This window comes from Diadema setosum, chromosome 14, assembly GCF_964275005.1.
Source record: "Diadema setosum chromosome 14, eeDiaSeto1, whole genome shotgun sequence".
Taxonomy (NCBI): Eukaryota; Metazoa; Echinodermata; class Echinoidea; order Diadematoida; family Diadematidae; genus Diadema; species Diadema setosum.
The window spans coordinates 22979541-23005829 of record NC_092698.1 but is presented as its reverse complement, the minus strand read 5'-3'; the positions used below and the strand labels follow the sequence as shown (position 1 = coordinate 23005829).

Genomic DNA, 26289 nt, shown 5'->3' with positions numbered 1-26289 from the left:
CAATGAAAATGAAAGACCACTGATTACACAAATCCGGTTAAATTAGACCTGTGCATTTTCTGCATAGAAACAGCAACAGCATGGAGTTCTTCGCTTATAAACAGCACTGCAGTACTATGAGAGCTGACAAGACATATTTTGGTTTAAAAAAGGCATTATTTTGCCCTTTCTTGCAATACAGGAGTAGTAATACATTTGTGGAAAAATGCATTTTTGCCAAAAAAAAAAAAAGGGAAAGTACAAAATACTAACAATACTGCAAGAAAATAATAGTTGAAATATCTGTGACAGTGCAGCATGACAATTCACATGTTAACCTTGCCATGCTGAAAAACAGAAAGAAATAAAAGTGTCTTAAGTCATAGTATCCCTTATCATGGCACAAAGGATGCATGATCCTTGCAACTTGTGCAGCAATTAAAATGTCAAAATTTGGTGGCCCATCCCTTCACTATCAGCATGTAACAAAAAGAAAGCAGATGAAACACAGTGTCACTGCCTAATATACCATCACATATATTTGTACTTATCACATGTTACTGACACCATTAGCATGTAGATGTCTTGTGTGACCACAGAAACAATGTGTACCAGTACCGAATACCAAGGTTCTGACTACATCAATGTACACCAGCAGGTATGCTGCCACATGGTCATCCACCTACTGCCATATAACAACCCGTCATGCATGCATAACAGAATATCAAAATCCTTTGTTGTATATCTATTTGTTGAGACACTTGATAATGTAAGCAATTTGATCAAAAGTGGCGATACACATTTTCATTTAGATACTCCAAGCAACATTTAAGTGCAAGGGAAATGGTGACAACACTTGCAAATGCACGAGTTGAAGGATTTGAAAACACACTCACCTTGTCCTTGAAGAACATGCAGTGGTCCTGGATGGCACAGTTGAAGTGGTAGACGTTGCAACAGCGCTGCTTGTGGCAAGAGATGGTGGCGCCGAGCTTGCTGCAGTAGCAGCAGTGGCAGGTCTGGCCGCGCTTGAGGGCTATCTCTACGTTCATGAGGGATCCATTCAGGGTCTCGTAGACCTCATCTGACCACAGGGCGCAGTTCAGGTGCACCCAGGAGTCTACATTAAGGTTCAGCAATCTGGCATAAAGAACAATTAAAATATGGTGAAATCGACCTTTTTGACAACATATTATTGGGTCAGCTTTGGAAACACTGAATGCACGAACAGGTGCTAATAGTCGATTATTGTGTTCTTCCAGGAGCATACTGGATATGTTTATGTTTGAGTCGGGACACAAAGATATCTCACATGATGACCTTAAAAGTGACACTTGATTATATGGAAAGATGTTCTATACCTGGCTGGTCCATTGGTTTCTCCATCTCCAAGCTCACTGCACAACACGCAGGCTCTGGCATCTCGCAGCGAGCTACCTGGTCTCAAGGACGTGCCAAGTTTCTTGATCAGCTGTGTGAGTCAAGAGAGAAATGATAGCCATTCAGAAGGGGGTAACATAACAGAGGGCAGTGTGAGGTATACGGCTGTTTCCAATTGTTGAACACTTCACTTCATTTCAATAAACAATTGGCACCAACGTACAGCAAATGCATTATTACAACATTGGTCATGACTAATCGCAACCATTTTGTGACCACAACAGCACATGTACAAGACAGTGTAAGTTTTGCAGTGGGCACAAATGGACAAATAAGTTGCCATGAAATTGAAAAGATAATTACTTTGCGGGATGCTTTGTCTCATTCATCATACTCGGTGTCTTGGGGGAAAAAAAAATTATTTCACATGGAGTGAATTACATAAAGCATATGCCACATTCATTTTATACGTATAATAATTTACAACTGGGACAATTTTGTGAGTGGCTATTTTAGGAAATTTGACCAAAGTGAGTGAGAGATGCACATCCCATTTCAAGAGGCAATATTTTATGGAGTAAGTAATTTTGCAAATTTCAGTGGGCTTGCAAAAATTTACAAATAAACAAAAACACTGCGAATTATGCTGTGCAAAGAAGAAGGGGGAAAAAAATTTAAATTCTTATAGCAGGTGCTTAGAGCACTCAAAGACGGAAGACATTATCTCTATTACTAGTGGGTGTTCATATTTTTGTAAAAGTCAGCTTGGCAAACACCTGTCGGAAATCACGTCTGTTAAACCATCCCTTCAATTTTTTCTAATGCTATTTTTTAAGCCACGGTGGTCTCACAAACCTGGTCTATGTCTTGGTCACTTGGTGGACGGTATTTCTTGGCTTGAGAGAAAGATCCGTGCCAGCGTCTCCATCTGATGTTCTTCCACTTCTTCACAAGAGGCTGCAATAAATTGGAGGAAACATAATAAGTCAACATCTCATCACCACTGTTCATCATGAGTTGCACATTTGTGTAACATGCATTTTGTCTCTACTTCCCGCCATTACAGCTAATCATTAAATGCCAAATCTGGCCAAGGTCAGTGGTTGCAAAAATAATGGTATCGGCACTCTTAACCACATTTGCCTATTCCCCAAGTCTTCCAGAGGGCACTGGCATTATAATCACCCAGAACCCATTTGTACAACTGGGTGAGACGTGACAGTACAACACCATGTCCGGAGGCACTTACGACAAGCAGGATTTGAACTCAAAGTCTCTGGTTGAAAAGTCCAGGACATCCTCCACTTTGCAAGTTAAACTATGCAACTGACTTCTTAGATTTTCATGAAATTGACTTGAAACAATTAATCAACCATACTTCTGTGGCAACTAAAGGAAAAAAACTGAGAAAGAAACTTTGGCGCTGAACAATTTTGAAATCGTATATATTATCAACGATTATCAGTAGCACGCTAGCTGCCACCGATACACAAGGAGGACCTCTGACGATTACTACAAAGTACATCATCCTTACCACCTCATCTCCCAAGGCAGCCCTCCTCCTCGTTGCTGTCTTGAGTGTCATCTTTAGCTCCTCCCTTCCACCCTCCGCTTTGCCCTCGTCGGTCTCTTTGCATACCTCGGGCTTCTTCACAATCTCCACTATCTCCTTGCTCTCCCTGGCAGGAGACACCTCCTCGTTCGATGCCGGCGTGGCCACATTCACCTCCGAGGACGCATTGGCAGGCTGGGCGGCAATCGGAGACGATATGGCGGGCTGCGCTGGTTGGGAGCGGGGAGAGATGGGGTTGGACTTGGACTGGGGTGGGGTCTTGGGAATCGGGTTCGGCGATGTCGGGAGGGAGCTGCTGAACTTGGGCGAGGTGACAGTGAGCTGGCTGACAGCTGGATCCGAGCTGCGATGGTTGACCACCCGACCTGCCTGGGCCTCCGTACGGGCCACCTGGGCCCGCTGAGAAATGGTGTACTGCAGGTAGCAGGCACTGCTGCAGAAGACCATGTTCTGGTCACTTGAACTGGTGGACTTGCGAACACCTTCCCCAACAACCAGGACATCACAGTGTCTACAGAAGTGAAGCTTGGGATCATCCAAGGCGCCACTCCCAGACGAGGACTTCAAAGTAGCCTTTGCTGGGACCACAGGAGTGGCTGAGGCTGTCGTTTTGGCAAATTTCTCTGGAGATATCTTCACAGCGACTTCTACAGCAGCAAAGAAAATAGTTTTGGATGTAAAACAGTAAAGATACATGGAAATGATTAACGCAATATGCTTCTAGAAACTTAAATTCCAGACAAATCCTACCGAAGAGTTATGCATCAGTATGGTAAGTTATCCATTCGGAAACTTTGAATTTCAGCAAAGTGCTTTTTGCCCATTGACTGTTCCCTACATCAATGCCATAATAAATAGTTATGTCTCCCATGTACTACAATAACGTGAGAACAGAGAAAACAAAGATCATCCACACAAAGAATTCATATTTCTTGTGCACTGTCTCCATGTGACATGATTAAATAATGGCGCGAGTGGTCAGTTTCACCTGACAGATTCAAAGAGCTGTATGGACACATTGTTTGAACGTAGATTTCTGACAGAGAGAAAAGAAACAAACAGAAAGACAGCAAAAACTCACCAGCAGGGGTGGTAGGACTCGGCGTCCACTTTCCATGCCTCTCCTTCTGTCCGGCCTCGTTGACCACTTCAAAATTGACCGGCTCCTTGATGCCGAGCAGCTTGGAGAAGGCGGAGAGGACGCCCTGGACGTTGTGTGTCACCTCCGGCATGAGGGACAGGGTCACAGATGTCATGGCACTGCTGTTTCCGAGTGTCAGCGGACCTTCAGCTATTCCAATGAAATTATTGAACTTGAGGTCAGTTTTTAAGATGTACAACACCCTTTTGTGTTATTCAACTAGTCTAAAGCTTGGCCTGACACTCTGCATAGAATATTTCTTACTCAAGTCTTGCTGATACCTGTGCAACTTCTTGCACAAGGAAACTGCAAGTATATCAACTCACAGCAATTACTATGATCTTGACTTTCTTGACCTAAATTTCTGTTCAGGCCTGTGATATCAATTTGCCATTCTTCATTACTGTGTGTTATTGAAACTGTTGGAAACTATTGAAATACTCAGCTTTTGGTATTTTTGCTCTTTCAATCAAGTATCAGTGTTCATAAGCAGATGCATGTATATGTGCCCAGATTAGGGTTAAGGAATTAAAGGAGTTTGGGTTGCCTACAATGAGTTCTCACTTGTCGAAAAACACTCACAATTAAAACAATCTGTTAGGTCTGCGACCAGTAATGAGGGGTCGCATGGCTTTGGGTCGACATACCTTTCCTGGGCGTTGGCTTGATGATGGCGATGGTGGGTGAGCCTGATCTCCTCTGGTCGGCCAGGACCTGCTCCACGTCCTGGGTGAACATGCGCAGCCCCTTCATCTTGCTCGGCTCCTGGGCCTCCCCCTCCTCGCACTCAGGAGATGATGAGATAATGACATCTCCTCCTTTACCAACACAATCACACACAGCATTATGTCACTTAAAGAGTCAAAAGATGGCCTGCACTTCTCTCAAACAAAAGTATTCTTTGAGTCGTAAACACGTTTCTCAGTGATGACATGAATACACATATAAATGTACACTCTCCTAACTTCACCTTCCACCCCCTTCCACCCCCCTTCCAGACACTACACAGTATGCAGTCCATGCATAATCTTTCAGTGACATACAGGCACAACATGCCTTTCATCTATACAAATACCATATCATCTGACAAATTTCAGCATGCAGAGAAGTTAGTCTTGATTTCACGACAGACACTAAGCATCTAAAACTTGACAGGGAGGCACACAGGGAGATTTTCAAAACGAAGGACGCACATATAAAATGATATTATATTAACATGATACTGAAAGAGTCAACTGGCAAAGTCCATACAGTTGACAAAAAGGTACAAAGAAACAGTACTTTGGTAACAGGTTATGAAACAGTAGCACACTTGAAAGAGTAGGCGACAACAGAGACAATGTATTCATGTGCTTCCTTCTTGGATCAGAATCCCACGGCGAAGAAAGTTCTAAATTAATTTTGCAGATGCAAAACTTTTAAATTTGCTGCAGAAGTGATTTTAGAATCATGGTGTATAAACAGTTGTTTGTTTGTTTTTTTCTTAATTTTCCCTGGTACTTCGCTGGTATTAAAGTGACGTAGTCCTCACAAATTTTAAAAAAATATGTTGTTGGTACCTCCAATGAACTACTTTCACCAAAAACAAACTTTCAAATCACCAAATAAGCTCGTAAATTTTTGTTGAAAAAGAGTGAATCTGCATGGTGAATATGATAATGAGCAAGTCTTGGCGGAGAGTCAGACGTCACCGAGGCACAACTCTTCCCAGCCTTGTTCTGCTTGTTATCTGTATGCTCCCTAGTTACCCAGATGCATGAAGAAGTCGATGGCTACTAGTATTTGACATTGTTTTTACATACTGTGCAAGTGCGTGTGTGTGTGTGTGTGTGTGTGTGTATGTATTGTGTATTGTATATTCGCACAGTACACGTGTGGACGGTACTACTAGTTCTACGGTAGATACCCCGTGGCCCTTCGCACTTTTCCAGTCTGTCACAGCGCAGCTGCAGCCCTGTCGCCGCGCATGCAGTTAAGCTAGCTGTTTATGTTCTACTACGTACAGATTGTAGGTAGAAACGGTTCTACACATTTATTTACTAGTGTAGTACGCTAGAGGGGCGACCGCATTCAGCGTTGTCTGGTCGGGCTATCTTACATCATGCCGATGTGTCAAGCAGTAGTTTTGCTCGAATCGTGCAGAAAATTGCCCAGGAAAATCGTTTTTTCCATCCCAGACCCACATAAGTATCGTGAAAGGTGAGCTGTATGGCTGAGAAATCTCGGTACAACGAAGCTGAACATAAAAAACTTGGGCATACAAGAATTCTCAATATCGTGTTGTGACCTACCTGTGCGTGGACCATTTGAGAAGCAACGTTTTTACATGGACAGGCAGGCTGTGGCCCTCGGTTATAAACCAAGAAAACTCCTGAAGCCAGATGCAATCCCGACCATATTTGCTCTCATGAGTTATAAAACAGAAACATCTCGAACATCGACTTCGAAGAGAACCGAGGAAAGGAAGCGTAGAGAGGTAAGGAGAGTGGCTAGCTATGTTTCATTTACGGTGGGGCTGCAGCTGGGGTTGGACTGCAGTAAAGTGCCACTGAGCTAGCTGCTGCCAGTGCCAACTGGACATGCACGGCAAAGTGGAGCGAAATCATATCTCTGCGGCTCCCTGTGTTTACCCTGCCCGGCAGACGTCATATTTTTTCGAGGAAAGACGATATCTGAGTACTTACAGAAATATCGAGATACAAACAATATTTTCTTTGAAGAATTCGACTCTCTAATGCACAGGTTATCTTCGGTTTGAACGCCAAACTCAGCTGGACGGAGTACTGTGTACATTAGTATACCGGTAAGAATTCGCGCGCGAGAGTGGTTTGTACGCAAAGTAGTATGCAACAAGGACGGAAGCTAGAAAAGGGACGTGCCTATTTGATGTCAAGTACATGGTATATTTGATTTTAAAATATATATAAATTTATGTTTACAATATTAATTTTTCATGAATTATAAATTGTATATATAACTAAGCTTGAAATATTTTGTTTAAAATAATAAAATCACATACTTTCACATTTTATGATAAAATTACAAGTAAAACAACTGATCATTTGAACACTTAAATTGGATTTTCGAGGCACGGCTGTCATCTTGGTGAGTAGGGCATGAATGACGTAGCATCTTTTTGCAGGCTCCTTACACGATCGTTTGCAGGAATTATTTTTCAAAAATCGCATACGGAGACAGTTTTTAATTTCCAAGCGTATAAACTGGTGAAAGGTTATATTTTTCACTCTTCTTAATTATCAGTACAGTGAAAATCTCAGGACTGTCTCCCTTTAAGAGCCACTAACTTTGGCTGAAACTTAGAATCAAATACGTATCTGTCCCTCCCCAAACATGACATTGCACTTCATGCCATTCATTAATGTGGGGATGTAATACCTTCCTTGTATATATGTTCTACTACAGTTGGCAGCTCTTGGGAACTCACACACTCCAATACACTCAATTCCTACCTCAGAAAAGTTGGGGTAACAACCCTCTTATACCCCTTTCACACTAGTCACCCTGGGAATCACCCAGGAGATTCAACGGGGAATCAAATGTGAAAGGCTGTGCGTTGGCTCAGTCGGTAGCGCGTCTGCCTCACGATCACACGTCCCGGGTTCAAACCCGAGTCTGGATTTAGCAATGTTGTGTGTAAGCATACCGTCCCTTCTAACAAGAGGCAAAACACTCTGTCCCTCGGATAGGACATAAAATGGAGGTCCCGTGTATGAGAGAGTCACAACTCATGCACGTAAAAGATCCCGCTTCATTCATCTATCGCAAAGAGCAGGGTGTTTAACCCGGTGAAGTGGTCCCACCTCACATCCAACTGGACCCCATGGAAGACCAGCTCAACGTAGCTGAATATGGGCTATCCAGCCATCTTCTCAGATGGAAATGAACAAACACCTGCAAAGTTTCTTTCAAACCAGCGAATGTGCTCCCAGACTAAAATTTCTCTCATTCACTCTTGTGCAGAGGACGCACACATTACAGCACTTGGCAAAATGGCCCGCAACACATTTAATCTGGGGGTTTACCTGCGACGCCTTTCACACTACAGCATCCATACCTGCCAACATTTCAAGATGAAATATCTTACTATTGGATTGCAAAAATCTTATTTTATGTGCAAACTGAAGTTAAAAAACTTACTTTCGGTCAAATCTTCAGAAAATACACATGAAAGGTATATCTAAATATTTTTTTTTTAATCTGATTTCTCTGACAGAAAATCTGATTTTGCTATTTTTAACGTAAAAAATCTTACTGAATCTGATAAAATCTTACTAGTTGGCAAGTATGCCATCATCCACAAGTTCCCGGGGATGGTTGGGAATTTACAAGAGACGGTTCTAAAGTAACATTTCTGAAATGTCAACCGGCATTTTACCCATGAATTCAACCGTGAGACCATTCATACTATGAGCTCTCCCTGGTGAAATTTGCTCAGCGTAAAAAAGGTATACAACACAGAGCGATAGAGTTACCTTCACTCAGACCCTTTTGTGTTCACAATATAAGGTGTGATTCCACACCACACTCCTGTTGGATTTTTATGACTAGAATGTCAAAAGAATGGTAGAGGTGTCAAAAACATTAGGTTTAAATTGAGAAGGCCACATTTCAAAATTTCACACATTTTCAGGAAATTGTGATTTTAGGAGCAACACTGAGTGCAAAACTGGAGAAAGTGATTATGGTTACATTCAAACTCACTACTAGTACTTGGTGAAAACATATGAAACCAATTTTGATGAACTGTATACCATTCTGTTGTCTGACCATACTCTACTCATTAAAGTGAACTGTGGTAGTTGTGAGACCTCTTTTTCTTCTGCAGAACAGGATTAGAAAAATAACTGCACATCTGAACTTCAGTGTGAACATGAAAGCTTTAGTCCATGATTTATATCAGCACTGTATTACAACCATTATAGCCACCAGGTGAACTATGATATAGCAGCATATAGATAAGTGCCAGAACTAACGGGATTTGCACAGAATAGCGTGCAAGTCTTATTTTGTTTTCTCTCTCTCTCTTCCTCTGTCTGTCACTAGATGAATAGATATTCTTTATCCATCAAAATTGGTCAGGTAAAATAGAAATATGGGTTCCAAATGTTATACTTCTTAGCGCAGAACAAGAAAGTGGGTAACTTTTTTTCAAGTTAACGACAGAGAGGGAGACAGCAATGAAGTGTTACTGACAAAAAAAAGAAAAAGAAAAAGAAAGAAGAGAGAGGCGCCAGAGCAGGTTTCTTTCACCAGAAACACAGCTTCGGAGCTTTCGAATAATAGCATTACAATGATTGCCATGATTATTTTGTCATGCCCATGCATGGCTAGCACTGAATTTTGCATGCACTTATACTGTATCTGTAGCAAATACAACACCGTAACTCAAACACTAAACAAGTACAGCATTGAGATTACAATGCCAAGCACTTCTCCTGTACTGACCTACAGAACTTTTCTGCAAAAACAGATTGCAGTTCCATACAGAGATATTCTAACAACCATGGTTTACTTAATGTCATATTAAAAACACTTGCAGTAGGCACAAGAGAATGGATGTACTCACTCATGAGAATGACATGATGGGTCAGTATGAACAGCACAGCAGCATAACAACTAAAAGTCAGGCCATATTACACAATAAGCAAGACATGCATGCATGTGAATAGCGGGAGGCAATGCTCAAATGACTGCAGAGCAAGATGTTAGCACACATACACATATATACATTATACATAGTGAATGTCTCTGCCAGGAATGCATCCTCGAATGCAACCATCCAGATTTGAAACCAGCACTCTAGAACGACAGGAATCAAAGAGCCAGACCATGGGAGAGACAGAGAGGTTGACACTCCATGCCATGCTGTGCGAGTCACATCCACAGAACACTCATGACAACCAACTTAACATCTAGGAGTCATGCAAACATCAAGCACTGGAATGGTACATCTGAATGGTAAATACATGATCATCAGCTGCAAAGCAAACCCCTTGGCTCAGACATCCACCTGACCACAGTGACAAAAAGTACACAAACCACCACATATTTAGGGAGTGGAAATAGGACACAACCATGTAACATAATAGTTCTGATGTTGACAAAGCTCACGAGGTTGCGTTAGACTGGAGGTTAGGGCAAAGACAATGACGAAATAGCCCTTTTCCACAGAAGTGAGTAGCTTGCACAAACTTGGCACAACAAATGGGGAGGTAATAAATGGCAGCTGCAGATATATGGGGATATATAAATGTAAACAGAGACACAGCGCAACACCAAACAGGACAGCTGAAAACTCAAACCTTTTTTTGTGTGCGTGTCACTGCTTTCTGCTTTTTTTTGCCGCTTTTCTGCTCTGAAAGCACAATTTTGCACAAGTGGACTGCAGCCTCACCTTGCAAGTTAGTGGAGGGCGGCGGGGTGGGCAGGCCAGCCAAGAGGTGTCCCCCTGCCCCACTGTACGCATGGTTCATGGTGCGTGTGATTGTGCGCTGGTGTGCCTGCATCTCTCGCATGACCTCATCACCTGTCAGGACAGTGACCTCTGAACTTTGAACTGTGGTGGTGATGGTGGTGGTGGTGGTGGCTGAGGAAAGGGGGGCAAGAGGATGCATGCACCACTCAAGAGCACATCACATTTTGTCAACTGCTTTTTGGTTTGTTTCTGAAGCTACACGCAAAAAAAAAAAAAAAAAAAAAAGACACACAAAAAAGTGCACACAGTCACAGTTTCTTTTTCCTTCTTTTTTTTTTTCCAGCTTGAGGCACATCGAAACACTGACAATATCATTACCTTCCCCACCTCAAGAAGAGGTAAATAACTGTCAACATCTGTGATAAAAACACCTGATCACGCAATGCTGACACCAAACCGTTCTTTCTGTAGGATTTTACATATACGCTGGTTCCCTTCTCCAGTGGCATCCACCAGTCATAACTTTTAAATGAGCTGATACAAACTGATTCTTATAAAGCTCCTACTGCCTTCTTGTCAAGTTTTGCTTTGTTCCTCTCAACGGATTGATAATTTTGATAATGGCAAATATTATCACTCACATGATCCAAATTCTAGCCAACTGTAATGCCACTCACTTCATGAATGGCCATAAATGATCATAACATTCATAGCTTGATATGTGTCCTTCTAACAAACATTCATTCCTTTTCATCTTTCTCCCTTCCTTTTGTCTCTGCATACCTTGGCTCTAGATCTCTGAAATTTGCATATATCTTTTATTATCCAATCAATTCCCTTTTTACCCCGGCATATATCGTTATTCCCCTTTCAATATTTCAGAGCTCTGTCATTCACATACTAGCAGCTTTTTGACCTACAAGAGCACACTAATTCTGACAATAATTTTGGACCTAACAATATCCCATAAGACTACCCTCCCCCCTCCAACCCCCCCCCCCCCCCGAAAAAAAAGTAAAAGCTTCCTTATTTTTCTTTCCCCTATAATTCTGTATCTGCAACCGGCATGTTGCAGCCCAGCATATAGGTCATCTTGTGACATCCTATCCTAGATCGCAAAGCTAAAGCACATCTGCAAGAACTCATTACGCACACACAAAATCTGTAATTTTTTTTTTCTTTTCATCTAAAGCACAATGGCTAGTAACACATAATAGGTGTAACAACAAATGTTCCAGCCTTTACAGTGTGGCTACTCCGACAGCAAGCATGGACTGGGATATAGCAAGAAACGGGGCTCGGGGGGAAGGTGGCAACATTCAGTGTGTAAAGCATGCTGAAAACATCAAATTCACTGTTCCATCTCCCTTCTGCTGCACATGTTTAAATGCACACTTCTAGAATCTCCCATTCATCATCATCATCCTGTGATCCCCACACAATGTACACAGCTTTTTCTACCCCTCCCCACACAGATAAAAGCTTGTGCTAATGTAGCCTTTTGACAAGGCCTCGTGGTTAAAGATTGAGACTAACTCGCCACACCGAGAACTGCGAGAAACGGGTGAACGTGAGACCGAGTGGCGCAGCCACGAGGCCTTTTGAAACCTGGGTTTTTTTCCCTACCACCTCCCGACGAAGGCGAATATGAATTATTCATATATTCATGAGTCAGAGCACAGCTGGTATGCTACCGGGACGTGTCAACACTGCACTGGCAATGCAGGCAGCTACGGATGAGCGAGCCGCCGAAATGCATACTTATGCGTATTCATTAGATGCGACGACGTGGTGAGCAATGCAGTCGCTGATTCATGTCAGGTTTCAAAAGGCCTCGCGGCTGTGCCGCTCGGTCTCACGTTCACCCGTTCTCTCGCAGATAGTCTCTTTCACAGCCACGAGGCCATGCCAAAAGGTAGTGCTAATGGGAAGCAGTGCTTTTCAGTGGCAGATTGCGGCAAAGAATAACCACTTCATAATCTACCTTGAGGCATGTAATTTTAAACTGCAAACATGCAGTGCAGAATAAGAACTTGGTGGAAGTGAATATCACACTGATTTCCATTTAGTAGACTTTCTTGCCTGTAAACTTGGGAAAACATGGAATTTTAGGTAGTGTTTTACTAAATCAGTGTCATTGACATCTTCCACAAAGCCGTTCAACAAGCTGACACGGAACAAGGTGCATCACGGTTGCATTTTTCCATTTTCACAATTAGGCCAATACATCAAAAATCAACTGATCCAGTGGGGGAAAAAATGAATAATTAAATAAATGAATAAACAAAAATAGGTCTATATGACCTATATTGCCATGAAAGCCTGTGCAATCAGAAAGATGCACTTTGTTCATGCAAAACACACATCAATGCGACCTTAAGTTCCAATAACTCCAGTCAACATTTAATATAAACTTTTAGGGGGAGGGGTGTAGTTAAAACACCTGTTTCCTATCTTGTTTAAAGTAAAATACGCTCTAAAACTCCCACATTGCGCTGTCAAATAAATTCTTCCTGGCTTAACCTGCCCTTTTCATCTGCTCCTTGGCAAATGTAACACATACAGAAAATATTACCTTATGATAGCATTGTGGTAACCATTGCAGAATGCACGGTGCAACAAAGGCAGCTCTGATAAACAACTTTGAGAGTTAGTAAATTTAGCTAACAACAACTCTGTAAGTTCTATGATCATGTTCAATTGAAATCTCCCTCAATCTATCTGTTATAACGCAATGTTCAAAAGTTGTTACCACACAATCAGTAATATTGTCCAATGAAACACTCCTGAGAAATATAGAAAGCTGCCAACCATTATGTTGTCACACCCAAATGGCTTTGAAGTGTATGTTGATTTTGCATTTTTGATTTGTGTTGACTCCATATATCCTTGAAATCAGTACTGCAGACATTGCAGATGGAAACTCCTTCTTGAAATTGCAGAAAAGGCTACGGTTTACTGCTAAGTCAAATTTGGGTCTACCTTGCCACTTGAGACTGGTGATCAAAGCTTGTTGAGATTAACAAGTATCAGCGAATATGTGGGTGAAGTGCTGTGAATATGTTATAGGTCAACCATAATGCAAATATCCTGGGCATAAACTGATAGTGCCACATTGCAATTAAGAATGATGCAGTGCAGTAGTTGCTACTTTTAAGGGAAGAATTTTTTTTTTTTTACTCACCTTGTCCTTTGCGACTGACTTCCGTCAAAGCAGTGGGTCCATTCACAACACCGAGCGGAAGCTTGACTTTGCTGTCTGGTGAACCTTTGCTGAGGTGGTCGTAGAAGTCCGGCACCCCATCAAGGATGGCATGTCCAAATGCGCCACGTAGACGGGTGGAGCCGTTGGCAGTGCCACTTCCAAAGAGAGGGCACAAAGAAAAGTTGATGCCAACTTCTGGCTCTGACAGTTGCAATACCGGCATCTGCTTTAGGGCTGACATCAACTCCTCGACTGAAGAATAGCGACCCTCTTTGTTCTTCTTGGACTTTTTCTCCTTGTGTTTCTTCTTTTCCTTGTGCTTGTGCTTCACTGGCAGTGGAGACGTGGGAGGTGGCCCAGGTGTAGGTGCCTTTTCTTTGGCAACAGACAGAGAGTAATCTATCTTTCCCTGCCTGTGGATCTCCAGCAGCATCTGGTGGTCATTTTCTGCAGGTTTCCCATCTTTTTTAACGTAGGGCAGCTGCTCAATGATTTCAAGCTGCTTCTGCTGTTCCGATGTTAACTTAATGGGGCCGTCCTCATCATGCACTTCAGATAATATCTCATCACGTGGTTGCCCTAGAACAGAATCCACATTTCCTGTCCCTGCACTGGGCTTTTCCAGGTCTGCCTGACCTGGAACCGATGCCTTGCCAATCATGCTTTTCAGCCCAGCAGCACAAATTGAGGGACCCTGTAGAAGCTGCTTCAGCAGTTGATTCTGGCTGCTCTTCGATAAGCCATCTTTGGCTTCCTTTGCATTGATATCTCCTATCATAAGCATAGCTTGGCTCTGCTGGAGCTTGGTGAGATCAACGTTGGCTGTGGGATCATTCGCCATGATGGACTGCAATGCCTGGTGAGTGGCGCTTCCTGGGGCAGTGTGCTGCAGTATGTTTTTGACACTTAGCATCATGCTACTCTTTTCCTGTGTATGTCCAACTGCTGCCAACACTGCATTTTCATCAAATGTAGGAAGGGAAGTGGGGGGAAGTGGAGTGGGCGGGGCACTGAAGGAATCACTAGGTTTCTTTTTGACTCGCTTCTTCTTCGATTTTGTCACCTTTGTTTGCATTCCTGGATAACTTGGGGGCATGGGAAAGCCATCAGTTGTTGGTGTTGTGCTTTGCCCAGGTATCAAACCCTGTTGAGCTGAATCTCTAGTAAACTGAGACTGAACTGGTGACTGCACTGGAGGTGTCATCTGATGCTGCGGTGATGGGAAAGGAGGTCGAATGCTCATGGGGCCGCCATGTACTTGCGGGCCATGGCCAGGGGACATTCCTGGATTCTGTTGCTGACCAAATGGGACAACTGCACCATGTTGTTGTGGTACAGGAAGTCTGGCTTGATTTACAATTGGTCCTGCATTCATCTGCTGTTGCTCCAATCTTTGCATTGCTCGAACATGTTCAAGCTCTTGTGCAAGCTGTATTCTCTGTCTTTCTTGCTGCTCTCTAAGCCTTTCCATCCGTTCCCTTTGCTGGAATGTTTCACTAAATGGGTTATTGTCATGTCCAATATTGATTTGCATTCGCTTGTCTGTGCTGGACTGCAGAGGCATGCCCTTTCCTGCTGCTGGAGAATTGAGGGGGGACTGGATTGCTGTTCCACTCTGACTCCCAGCATACTTCATTCCAACCTGAGTATTGGGCTGATGTGGTGCAGACTGATTGGATGCTGAAATAGGTGACTGCTGACCAGGGTGGATCATCATGGGAGACGGAGGTGGCATCATTGGTGATGGATGGCTGCTGTTTGATGCAGGCATTTGTCCTTGCGGTACCATTGGAGACTGCTGATCCGATAAAATCATTGGGGACTGCTGACCAGGCTGCACCAAGGGGGACTGACCACCAGGTGGTCCCATGGGTGACTGTGAACCAGGGGGAACCATAGGAGATGCAACTCCTGGGGTAACAACCGGTGACTGATGAGAAGTGGATCCAACTGGTGACCGCTCACTATTTTGCATTGGTGACTGTTGCTGAGTCATAGGAGACTGTTGTTGGCCTGATGAGACTGCAGGTGACTGATGGCCGCCATGAAGAATTGGAGATTGAGGAACCATGGGTGACTGAACGGCCATTGGTGACTGCTGTTGAGGAGAAGGGCCAACACTACCTGGGTGCACTGGGTGTGACATGGGTGACTGCTGGGATGGTTGTATGGGCTGTTGTTGTGGCTGATTTCCTCCACGTACCATGCTCATCTGCTGACTTCCACCTGGCAGCATGCCACTCTGATTGGTACCAGGCAAACTAGGAGTCTGTGGACTATTCATGGGGATCATTGGGGTCGGAGGTTTGCTACCAGGCATCAGCGGTGTCTGTGGGTTGCTACCTGGTAGATGAGGGGATGGCTGGCTATTAGTCATCATTGGTGATGACTGAGGCATGTGTCCATTTCCTTGAATCATGTGCATGTGTTGGTTAACAGGAGACTGCTCTGCTGAGTTTGGAACCATTGGACTCCCATGTCCTGGCATGACCACCATCCCTTGATTGACACCCGGCATCATCTGCTGACCATGCATCATTGGCGACTGTTGACCTGACCTCACAGGGAATGGAGCTCTCTCACCTGTTATTGGTGACCTCATTGGATGTGGGATAGGTGGGGTCATCTGACGCATCATCTGTCCTGGAGGGGCACCACCCTGCATCATGCCAGCATGTGGTCCTTGCATTAAGGAAGGGGATGGGGACGGTATAGACATTCCCTGATTGATCAATACATCTGGTGGTACATTTGGTGAGGTTCCACCAGGTGGAACGAGAGTTGGCTGTTGACCTGCCATCATGGGGTTATGCATGCCAGGGTTTTGCCCCTGGCCCTGCATCATAAGACCCTGCGGAGACATCATGCCTGGCATCACAGCATTGTGATGACCAAGTGGTGAATGGTTTGGTGCCATCTTTTGTTGTTGCTTCATGCGGAATTCTTGCAATAGAATTGCATGCTGTCTCTGCTGTTTGCGAACATTCTCCAGACACTTTTGCTGCTTTGAATGCCTTCCCTGCACTGCCTCGAGTTCAAGTCTGTCACTTTCTGGAAATTGCTTGTTATTTTTCTTACAGGATCGTTGTCTTGATGTCAAGGCCTTCTTCTTTTTCCTTTCCTTGCCCACCTCATTTTCAAAGAATTTCAATTTGAATTGCAGCTTCCTGTCCTTATTAAATATCCATTCCTCATACTCTGAGCTATTAGTGTCCTCTGGTGCTTTGTCCTCTGTGTTGTCATATGGGTCAATGTTCAACATTGCTTGAGACATCCCATCCATAGCCATATTGAAAAACGGAGATGGCATACGCTGCATATTCGGGGATATGAACCTCCCTGGGAATCTGAAGTTATGAGACTGAGGTTGGCCTGGCATACGGTTTATCATAGGCATTCCCATTCTAGATCCTGGACCAGGCAATCTGGGCATGCCATGCATTGGCATTTGATCTCCAGGATGACTTCCTGCCATATGCATCCCAGACCCCGGCATAGGAGGCCTTCCTCCAATGCCTGGATTCTGCACCACCATTGGTCCTCTAGGTCTCATGCCAAAGTGATTCTGAGGCACTGAGGACATTGGAGATATGGGGCCTGGGCTGGGGTGTGCTTGAATACCATCATGAGCATTGAATCTGGGGCCTTGTGGGAACACTTGCATCTGGGGATGGCTGGGGGAGAATGGTCCCATTTCTTGACCATGGGCATTCATATTTGGCATTCCCTGGGCTCCTTGAGGTGTCTGAGGAGCCTGCTTGAAAAGATCAGCGTTATTGCTCCTCAGTGGATCCTTGAGGAGGTCTACACCATGGAAATCTCCTGCCTGTGGAGTCCGGGGAGGTCTCATTCCTGGTGAGGCAGGAGGGATCCCCTGCACCACTGGCTGCTGCTGCTGCTGCTGCTCAGCTATCTGACGTTGCATCTGTACCTGATACTGACGATTCATTGCCAGGAGAAGCTGTGCATGAGGACCAGGTGGCTTAATGGTAAAGTCTTCAGCGTCTGAATAGGGGAAGACATGAACACAAAGAGAGAGAAAAAAATCTATGAACCACATGTATTTTACCTTTGTTTAGTATACTGCCATTTCCTTAAACAAAAAAAAAAAGCTTTTGTATCCATTACACACACACACAAACATAAAAATTAACACAATTAGTGCCAGTAGCTAAGAAGCATACAGACACTAAGAAGAGAATATTTAGAATCAGCGAATTCACTATGACCACAAATAAAAGCTTCATGAAAGTGTAAACATTTTTATGTGTACTAGCTAGTCGTCCTGTCTGAAAAACTGTCATATTTGAAGAGTCCTCAATTTGAAAGGGATTGTATAGTTCCGGTTGCGCCCTAACTTCAGGTTTCTTACTTTTTTTGTTGAGATAATGAGAAACCTCTCACGAAATGTGAAAGAGCATGTGATTCCAATAGGAATTCAACGATTATTTGATGAAAATTGGTTTTGAAATAGCTGAGATATCCATAAGAGAGCAATTTTACTTAAAGGTGGGACCCACCTTTTATTACGATCACTTCGTTGTACTTTGTTTTTGGATGTCTCAGCCATTCCATAATAGATATTCATCAAATAACCTTTGAATTGCTCTTAGAATGGCATGCTCTGTACAATTTTATTTATAAGTGGTTTCATGGTATTTCGCAAAAAGTGAAAAGCCAAATCCTCATCTCCACTTACACTATACCATCATTTTAAGAAGTAAATGAAAGAGGAAAAGACTTAATGGATAACATGTATGGATCTGAACAGCCTTACCTTTGGCAATCATCTTTGCCTCTGCTTGCAACCTCTCCAGATCCATGTTGTCCATAAAAAGGTCTGAATTCTTGTTCTTGTTATCACCCTTTACCACACTTGCTGCATCTGCAAGAGATGGCTGTCCTTTTTGCTGATTTAGTTTCTGCTGTTCTTGTTTCTCTTTTTCCAACAGATCTTGCAGGAGTAGGGGTTGCTCATGGAGCAGGGTAGGCCTTCGTAAAGCTCCAGCTGTGCTGCTTTCCCCAGTAGTTACTGCAGCAGTTGCCGCTGATGTTTGCGTCTCTGCTGGGACAGGCTGTTGTTGCGGAGTCTGTGCTGTGACAGTTTGAGGGTTTGGGTTGTCAAACCCAAGTGAAGCACTTGTGGATGCCGGTTGAGAAGTACTGTTAGTCTGGTTACTTGTCACATGACTCGGAATTTGCGTCACAACTGGGATTTGATCTGCCACTTGGCTACTGCTAGACGCAATCTGACTGACATGTGATGACGCCGCAGGTGTGACTTCTCCACCTGCTGAAGGATTCTGGCTGACAGCTTTGACTGCCTCGGACAAATGAACTGATGCGACACTTTCAATTACGGGTTTCACAACCGACTGATTAGCTTCAACAGAACCAGCTGTTTTTTGTGCCAATGCTGTCTCACTATTTTGATGACACTCTGACTTTACCTCTTCTGTCTCTGTTTTCATTTTTGATTGGGTTGATGATAGAGATTCTGACGTTACAGTCTTAGTGGCACTTGCATTTGTTGAATTTTTCGTGAGACCGTTGGCTTTGACAGTTTCTCCAGACCCATCAGTAGCATTCATAGCACTGCTTTCCTCTGCAGAGCACCCTGCTTTGTCAGGCTGACTCTGCTGCAGCTCAACATTGCCTCCATCCTTTCTAATGGTTACAGCTGAGCCACCAGGGGATTTGGGGGCATGATTTACAGAAAGTCCTTGTGAAGACTGTTCACCCTGCATTGAAGTTTTCAGTGCAGCAGATTCCTTGTTCACTGCTACTGCACCTTTATCTTCTCCTGTCAGCATCTTTGAAGTATGCAGCTCAGATCCCCCTTGCTCACCTACAGTTTTCACTGGTGTGCCCCTAGCAACAGACTCATCTGAGGGATTTCCATGTCTGCTATCAGACAGGGATTGCTCTGTGGAATTTGCTTGAAGTTGATGGTTATCCGAGACTGCACCAACAGCTGTGTCTTGAGGTTTTTCTCCATCCTTCAGGGCTGGTGCAGAGCTCATACCTTCATCTACAGCTTCGTCACTCAACCCAAAGTCTTTGAAGAGTTGCTGGTTTTCTGCAGAGTGCTTGTTGGTATCCAAATCAGTGCCAGCGAAGTCGATGAGACTGAATTCTCCGGAAAGTAGAAGGTCTTCCAGTTGGGCATCATGGTCTTCCTGCTGTGGTGTCATGGCAGGGTCCTGACCTGCAGGCAGGTGCAGTTCCCCTGGGACTCCTGATGGTTGCTGACTGGAAATGGCATTGTGAATGCGACCAGACTGGCTCTGCATGGGATTTGCATTCTGGGCAGGGAAAGGAGCATTGTGCTGTGGGAACATATGCGCTTGCTGACCTGGGTGATCTGCAATGGGTGACATCATGGGTGGTCTACTGGCAAAATTCTGATGGGGAAGTTGGCGTGGTGCTGGTGGCCTGCTATGAGACTGCCGGACAAGGTGATCATATGGGTCAAGTGAATTTGACCCCATGGACGATCTCTGCTGAGAAATCATTGCTCTGTGATGAATCTTTTCTTGAAGCAGGGCTCCAATGTTTCTTGGTCTTGGGACAGGTGAGGGGGCAGACACTGGAAGTCGAACTCCTTGCTCAAATCTTCTAAGCTCAATGAATTGTCCCGGACCAGGAGGTCGATTCCCAGCATCACTGCCTCTCCTTGACAGTCCAGCAGGAAAGAGCCCCTGCCGCCAAGACTCATCTGTCTGCTCCTGACCAACATGAAATTGCTCTTGCCCTGCAGAGAATGGAGCTTGAGTTCTTTGTCCAATATATACCTGCTGCCCATCTGCAGGTCTTGGTGTGCTGGGAGCACTGGGAAATGAATTCACCTGATCACTATTAGCAATTGGTGGCACCTGATCTGTAGACACACTGGACCCATGGGGATACGGAGGGGGTGGTCGCTGATGTGCCTCTCCACTCCAATTTTGATTTTGCATTTGTTGCTGCTCGCGTCGCTTCCTTCTCTGTTCTTGTTGACGCACTAGGAGCTCCCTGATGTGCTGCCTCTGCGCATGCTTGCTGCCCTCTGCCACAACAGTCCTCTCTTGCACAGGGGGAGCAGCGGGTTGAAAATTGGGGCCATTGCTGCCTTCTGGAAATACCGGATTCTGAAGGAATGGAGCCTGTTGTGGAGACGGGAGTGGCATGTCCGTCTGCATCACTGCATGCCCAGGAGACATATTTCCAACCACAGGTGGCACCTGCTGTGAGACCGGCCCATGTGGCATCCCAGGAGATTGGAGTCTGTCTATGATGGACTGATTGTTGGAAACAGGAAGATGCTCCGTGGCTGGGACTTGGGGCACTCCTTGCCCTGCCATCAAGGACACCAGCTGGTGAGAGTGTGCATTGACAGTACCACCTCCTCCGTGATCAATTTCTCCTGGGTGAGGAGACCGGCCGGGCAGCATGCTGGGGGCTGCAGTGCCGGTCTGCTGAAGATGTACGCTGGGAGGCTGGGCCACCATAGGGGATTGAGGCATGGAATCGGTGTTCATGGCAGCAGGTGACGGGGCTGGGATTGACATGTGAACAGGAAGACTGCCGTGACCTGACATCCCCCGAGCGTTAATGTTCACCAAACTGGAATGTGGCATGTCTGCATAGGTAAGTAATGATATAGCGATGGGTTAGAATTGTGTTTGTGTATACATACAGCCACAAGGCAAACTAACAGATATCTGTTGAAAATGTAGGAAAATGGACAATTTAAAACACTACAAGGTACCCATGATTGTTCAGCATATGGCACAAAGGTATGAATATACCCATGAGACAGTATCTGTACATGCAAAAGTGGCCCGTAGTAGAGTTTAGAAAGTTTATCAAAGATTAGCAGTCTTTGCATTGAAACATAATAAAATAATTTGACAATATTTGGATGGCATACCAATTTTCTGCTGTATTGACACAAACAAAAAACATAACCAGACAACAACAACAAAAAAATGGCTATGTGGCAATGTTGATGCAATCATTGCACTTTGTACAGCATTTACTGTTTTGGTGTGTGTCTCGGAAATTCGTGTAATTTTACTCTTCTAAAGAGAAATGTTTTCTTTCCAAAAAATGTAATATAATACACACAAGAAGCAATCTTCAAAAGGCAAGTAAGAAATAATGTTCCCATCAGCTAAAACTTCTTTTCATCATGAACACTGGAGGAATAGGAAATCAGTTCTCGATGTAAATTCACTAACAATGGTTTTCGGTTTTCATAATAATGATTATTGTTTTACTCCAATGGAGTAGCTAATCCCAAGTATCTAATAAAAACAGGAACATATTTACACAGCAATAAGGTTCTTTTGGACCAATCTGTTCATCGTGATTCAGGGAAACTATAAATCGAGGCAGCTTTCTTTCCAAAGTAAGTACTAACTAGACAGGAAGGTTGCTACATTTTGCACTCATACGTACCTGTAGCAGGAGACACTGGGGTTCCCGGCAAGGACTGTGGGCTAGGCTGGGGCTGAGAGGCAGGTGTGGACGGTGGCTGAGCCTGCCGCAGATTGGCTGCGTCAGGTGTTGGACTTGTGAGACTGCTGTCAGACTTGTGGCGCTTCTGCTGGTTCACCTGCGAGACAGATATGAACACTTAACATTTCAACTGTCACAAAAGATCTCTGCTTGAAAGATTTTGAATTTACTCTCAAGCACATCTCAACAACGGGCAATCAGTTTGGGAGTTGAAATGCCCAGCTGGCTAGCTGTGACTACCTGCCCCTTTGTCCATTTGGTTCGTTTCTGTTGAAACGAGCACAACACTTAAATTGGTATAATTAACCTGATGTCCAAGGACTTCATACATTTCGTACAGTGCCATTATCAATCCCTATAGTGATGGCTATGACAATTATCACTAACCAAAGACATTTGGTACAGTACCTTCCTTCCTCCTCTACAAGATATTTAAATATTTCTATCACACATGAGCACACACACAAATATGCAAATATTTTTTTAATTAAGCTTTCTGGATATAAAACTATGGATATGCCAGAAACGGGTAACTTCATACAGATAAATAAAAAGTCTCCCAAGAGTCATTAAGCCTAATATTCATCAGAAGAAAAAAAACTTTAATGATGCATGGTTCATTAAGATGCTGTAAGTCAATGACAAGAACTTGATAAAGGGTAAATGACTGGTCACGGGTCTGCGGCAGGCTAAGGTGTATTGTCTAAAACAATGCACACAAACAAATCTACGTGTAGGTGTTCAAAAAAGTGGTGTAGAGAGGTCCTCAGACCCGGGGGTATGATTTGAGCACTGTACATGAATACATAGAGTTTCATGAAAAAACCTTGAAGCATAGATATGGGAGAAATAGTGAAGTTTCAAGAATTTGACCTTGACCTTTGACCATTGACCTTAAGCATGCGCACCCAAGAGTTGATAGGCACAACTTCATGCCATCTGGATACCTCAGTCTTTAAGTTATTCAGCTCATAATTACGGGCGAAAACGATCAGGTGGAAAGGCAGACGGATGGTAAACAAAAATACATAATGCCTCCAGCAACACTTCGTGGCGGAGGCGTCAAATCAAGAATCTCTTGATACTAGTGTTTGTCATACAACCAAATTATTAGAGTCTGTTCTAAGGGGAACAAGACAAAGGATTGTAGAAATTGCTTCACAGTCACAGAATGCAACTCACTAAGCATTGGCACATGCACTGAATATTTTATGATAGACTGGAAAAAGGTAAATGAACACTGAAATATGCTGGGTAAAAAATTGTGTGATTGCACCATCAAAGTCAACAACTCTACATGCATAATGTAACACATAAAAAAAATGTCAATATAATTCATGTCCATTATAGCTTTCTCATTGCCCAAACATGCAGAAGAGTGAGAATAATCGGGACATAGTTTGGCATCTAAGGAAAATTTACTAGCACTGACGAATGATTTGTGATGAAAGTTTGCTCTTCATGTTCTTCAATGACACATTTCAACAGCATGAAACTTGTACAAGGCCTGCTCTAAGCTTTTGAACACTTGGAATTAGCGCCCAACAGCAGCAACATGGGCATTATCATGAAGATGGCATTGGAATTTGGAGGTGAGCCATGGAGCAAGAGCAAGAAGGGATGTGAATTGGACAGAGTGAAGTAGGCATACCTTCTGGGATTCCTTAATTCGCTGCGATGCTCGGTTCTCCCGGGCCCGTTGCTGCAAAGGGGAGGGGAAAAAAAGTGGGGGAGCCGAGAGCCGGCACATGCTTATCACAATGGTTGCTGGTGAACATGCATGATAGTTTACATTCCGTACATGGGCAACACCTGCTAAGATGCATACGTGTCTTTTGTTGGAGCCAATAAGCGCCTTGTTGGCACAAGTGATTATGAACATGTAAGGGGATTCTGATGGGGGAAGGGGGAAATGGTGTCGCAACTGAAGATAGTAATACAGGAAATGAAGCTGTTGACTCAAGCAACATACAATGGAATAGGTGGACTGGTATAGACAACTAAACTCAAATACAGCACAACAGCTTTTTGCCGTATGGTAATATACACATTGGGTTTTGTCATGCAAATAGTCAACAAGAAGCAATTGGCCTGGCCTGGGGAATTGGAGCAAACCTCATGAATTTGGTCTCTGCCACTGGCCACTTGATGTGCCATGTCAGAAATTTATATTCCCCTGATAAATATTTGCCACTAATTATGGAAAAAATAGAAGAAACAAAACTGATGCATCAAGGGCTTTGACTAGATAATTGTTTGTGTTATTCTCATTTAGTTATCTCCTTTGTGAATGATGTAACATAGCCTTGATGGAGAATGTAACAAGTTGGCAACAGAATGCTGAAAAAGAAAAGAAATTAAGAAAATTTTTCCTCCACATTTTGAAAGACACACTGAAGACCGAGTTTCTTCATTTACGATGGCAATGAAGAGTGTGTTTTTTTTTTTGTTTTTTTTTTTAATGGACAAAGACATAAAAGGAAACTAACTTAGGCCTAATGTGATTCTATCTTTAATCTCTTCTGTAAGTATGATGCTGTATGTGCTTCCTTTCAGAAACAATATGTGATGCTGTGTGTCTTGCACAAGCATGTAGACAAAGGCTAGAAAATAATGTATCTGATTTCAGCCACATAAAGTACTAGGTGTTACAAAAAACATTTCCCACTTTTGATGCTTAATAGCTCAAAAACTATATATCAGATAAAACTGTCATTGATATGAGTAATAGCTGAATAGTGTACAATTTAGTTGGAGGTGATTTGAATATGAAAACATATATAAGTTTCATGAAATCCATGATTAATTTCAAAGGTAGGTTCCAGATTTTGGTCAAATTTTAACCCTCCGTACAAAACCTGAACTTTACACAGGAACTAATGATGTGCATGTGAGTGTGTACTTACAATAACCCTGAACAATGGACCTGGATATCACCCGTTCAGAGCTCTCTCTGCTCCAAGGCACATGAATGCTTTATTAATTATTCATGATGGATTGCCCTGGGCACTGCTAGTCTGAATTCCTAGCGAAGGGTGAAATTTATGCACATGAAAAAAGTAAGCACACGTTTCCACATGCTTGCATACACCACATTTCAGAATGAATAAAGACTAGCTGTGATAGTGGAATTTCTCATGAATAAATAGTGAGCATTCAAATCCTAGTCTTTGTCCAGGACCATTGTCTGGGTGTCAACTACACACTCCCATACAAACCAATTGACTTCTGTGCAAAGTTAAAGTTTTGTACAGAGGGTTGAAAATAGAGCAAAATCTGACACCTAACTGAAAAATTAATGTTTAATGTAATGAAACTGAACTATGCTGTCATTTTGAAATTGCCTCCAACAAAATTCTACATTATCCAGCTATTGTTCACATCAATGTCAGTGTTATCTGATATTATAGTTTTTGAACTATTAAGGATCAAAAGTGGGAAATGTTTTTTGTAACACCTAGTACACACTGTAAAAGCGGAAATTTTCATCAGCAATTTGTCGTGCTCGGCCAGGTCAAAGATGAATTTCACGTGTCTCTAATACCATGGAATCAGTATCTAAAACAGTATTACCTATATATCAAACAAAAAATTTGCACACTTTTAATATTGCGCTAGTTCCAAGGTCACATGAAATGCACGAAAATTTCTGTCTTTACAGTATTTTTCATACATGCACATGCTTGTAAAGCAATGCCACATATATGATCTGCCAATACCTTTCTATCTTTGTTTTTTGTTTTTTTGCTACTGAGAACTGCAGTGTCAGACACAGGTTTTCTCCTCATAACAGTTAAAATATACATATCTACTGAAAGAGCTGTTACCCAGGCCTAAACTAAGAAGCATTAGTCCGACAACACTCATATTATATCTGTAACATATTCAACATCACATCCCATACACACACTGGTAAAAACTGCTTTGCACTGCACAAGGGTTTGCATGTTGCCATGAATGTCCTTTTTTTTTTTTTTTGGAATGTAACAGGTGAAGTGCACATGTATACACACACACACACGCGCGCACTCACAGTGATTAGGATGGGAAGGAAGGGTTTTGGTCTTCTCAGC

General features: G+C 43.3%; 1 protein-coding gene across 1 annotated transcript in view; it reads right to left on the bottom strand.

Moving 5' to 3' along the window:
• LOC140237989 (histone-lysine N-methyltransferase 2C-like) overlaps positions 1-26289 on the bottom strand; it is a 64733-nt gene that overhangs the window by 11305 nt on the left and 27139 nt on the right. The window contains exons 31-41 of the mRNA XM_072317918.1: positions 23868-23918; positions 22157-22313; positions 18492-21335; positions 13694-17719; positions 10489-10680; positions 4721-4891; positions 4014-4223; positions 2894-3579; positions 2215-2316; positions 1341-1450; positions 876-1119 (exon numbers count right to left, since the gene is read on the bottom strand). Coding sequence (XP_072174019.1) covers positions 876-1119; positions 1341-1450; positions 2215-2316; positions 2894-3579; positions 4014-4223; positions 4721-4891; positions 10489-10680; positions 13694-17719; positions 18492-21335; positions 22157-22313; positions 23868-23918 — 8793 coding nt within the window. The remainder of the gene's footprint in view (positions 1-875; positions 1120-1340; positions 1451-2214; positions 2317-2893; positions 3580-4013; positions 4224-4720; positions 4892-10488; positions 10681-13693; positions 17720-18491; positions 21336-22156; positions 22314-23867; positions 23919-26289) is intronic.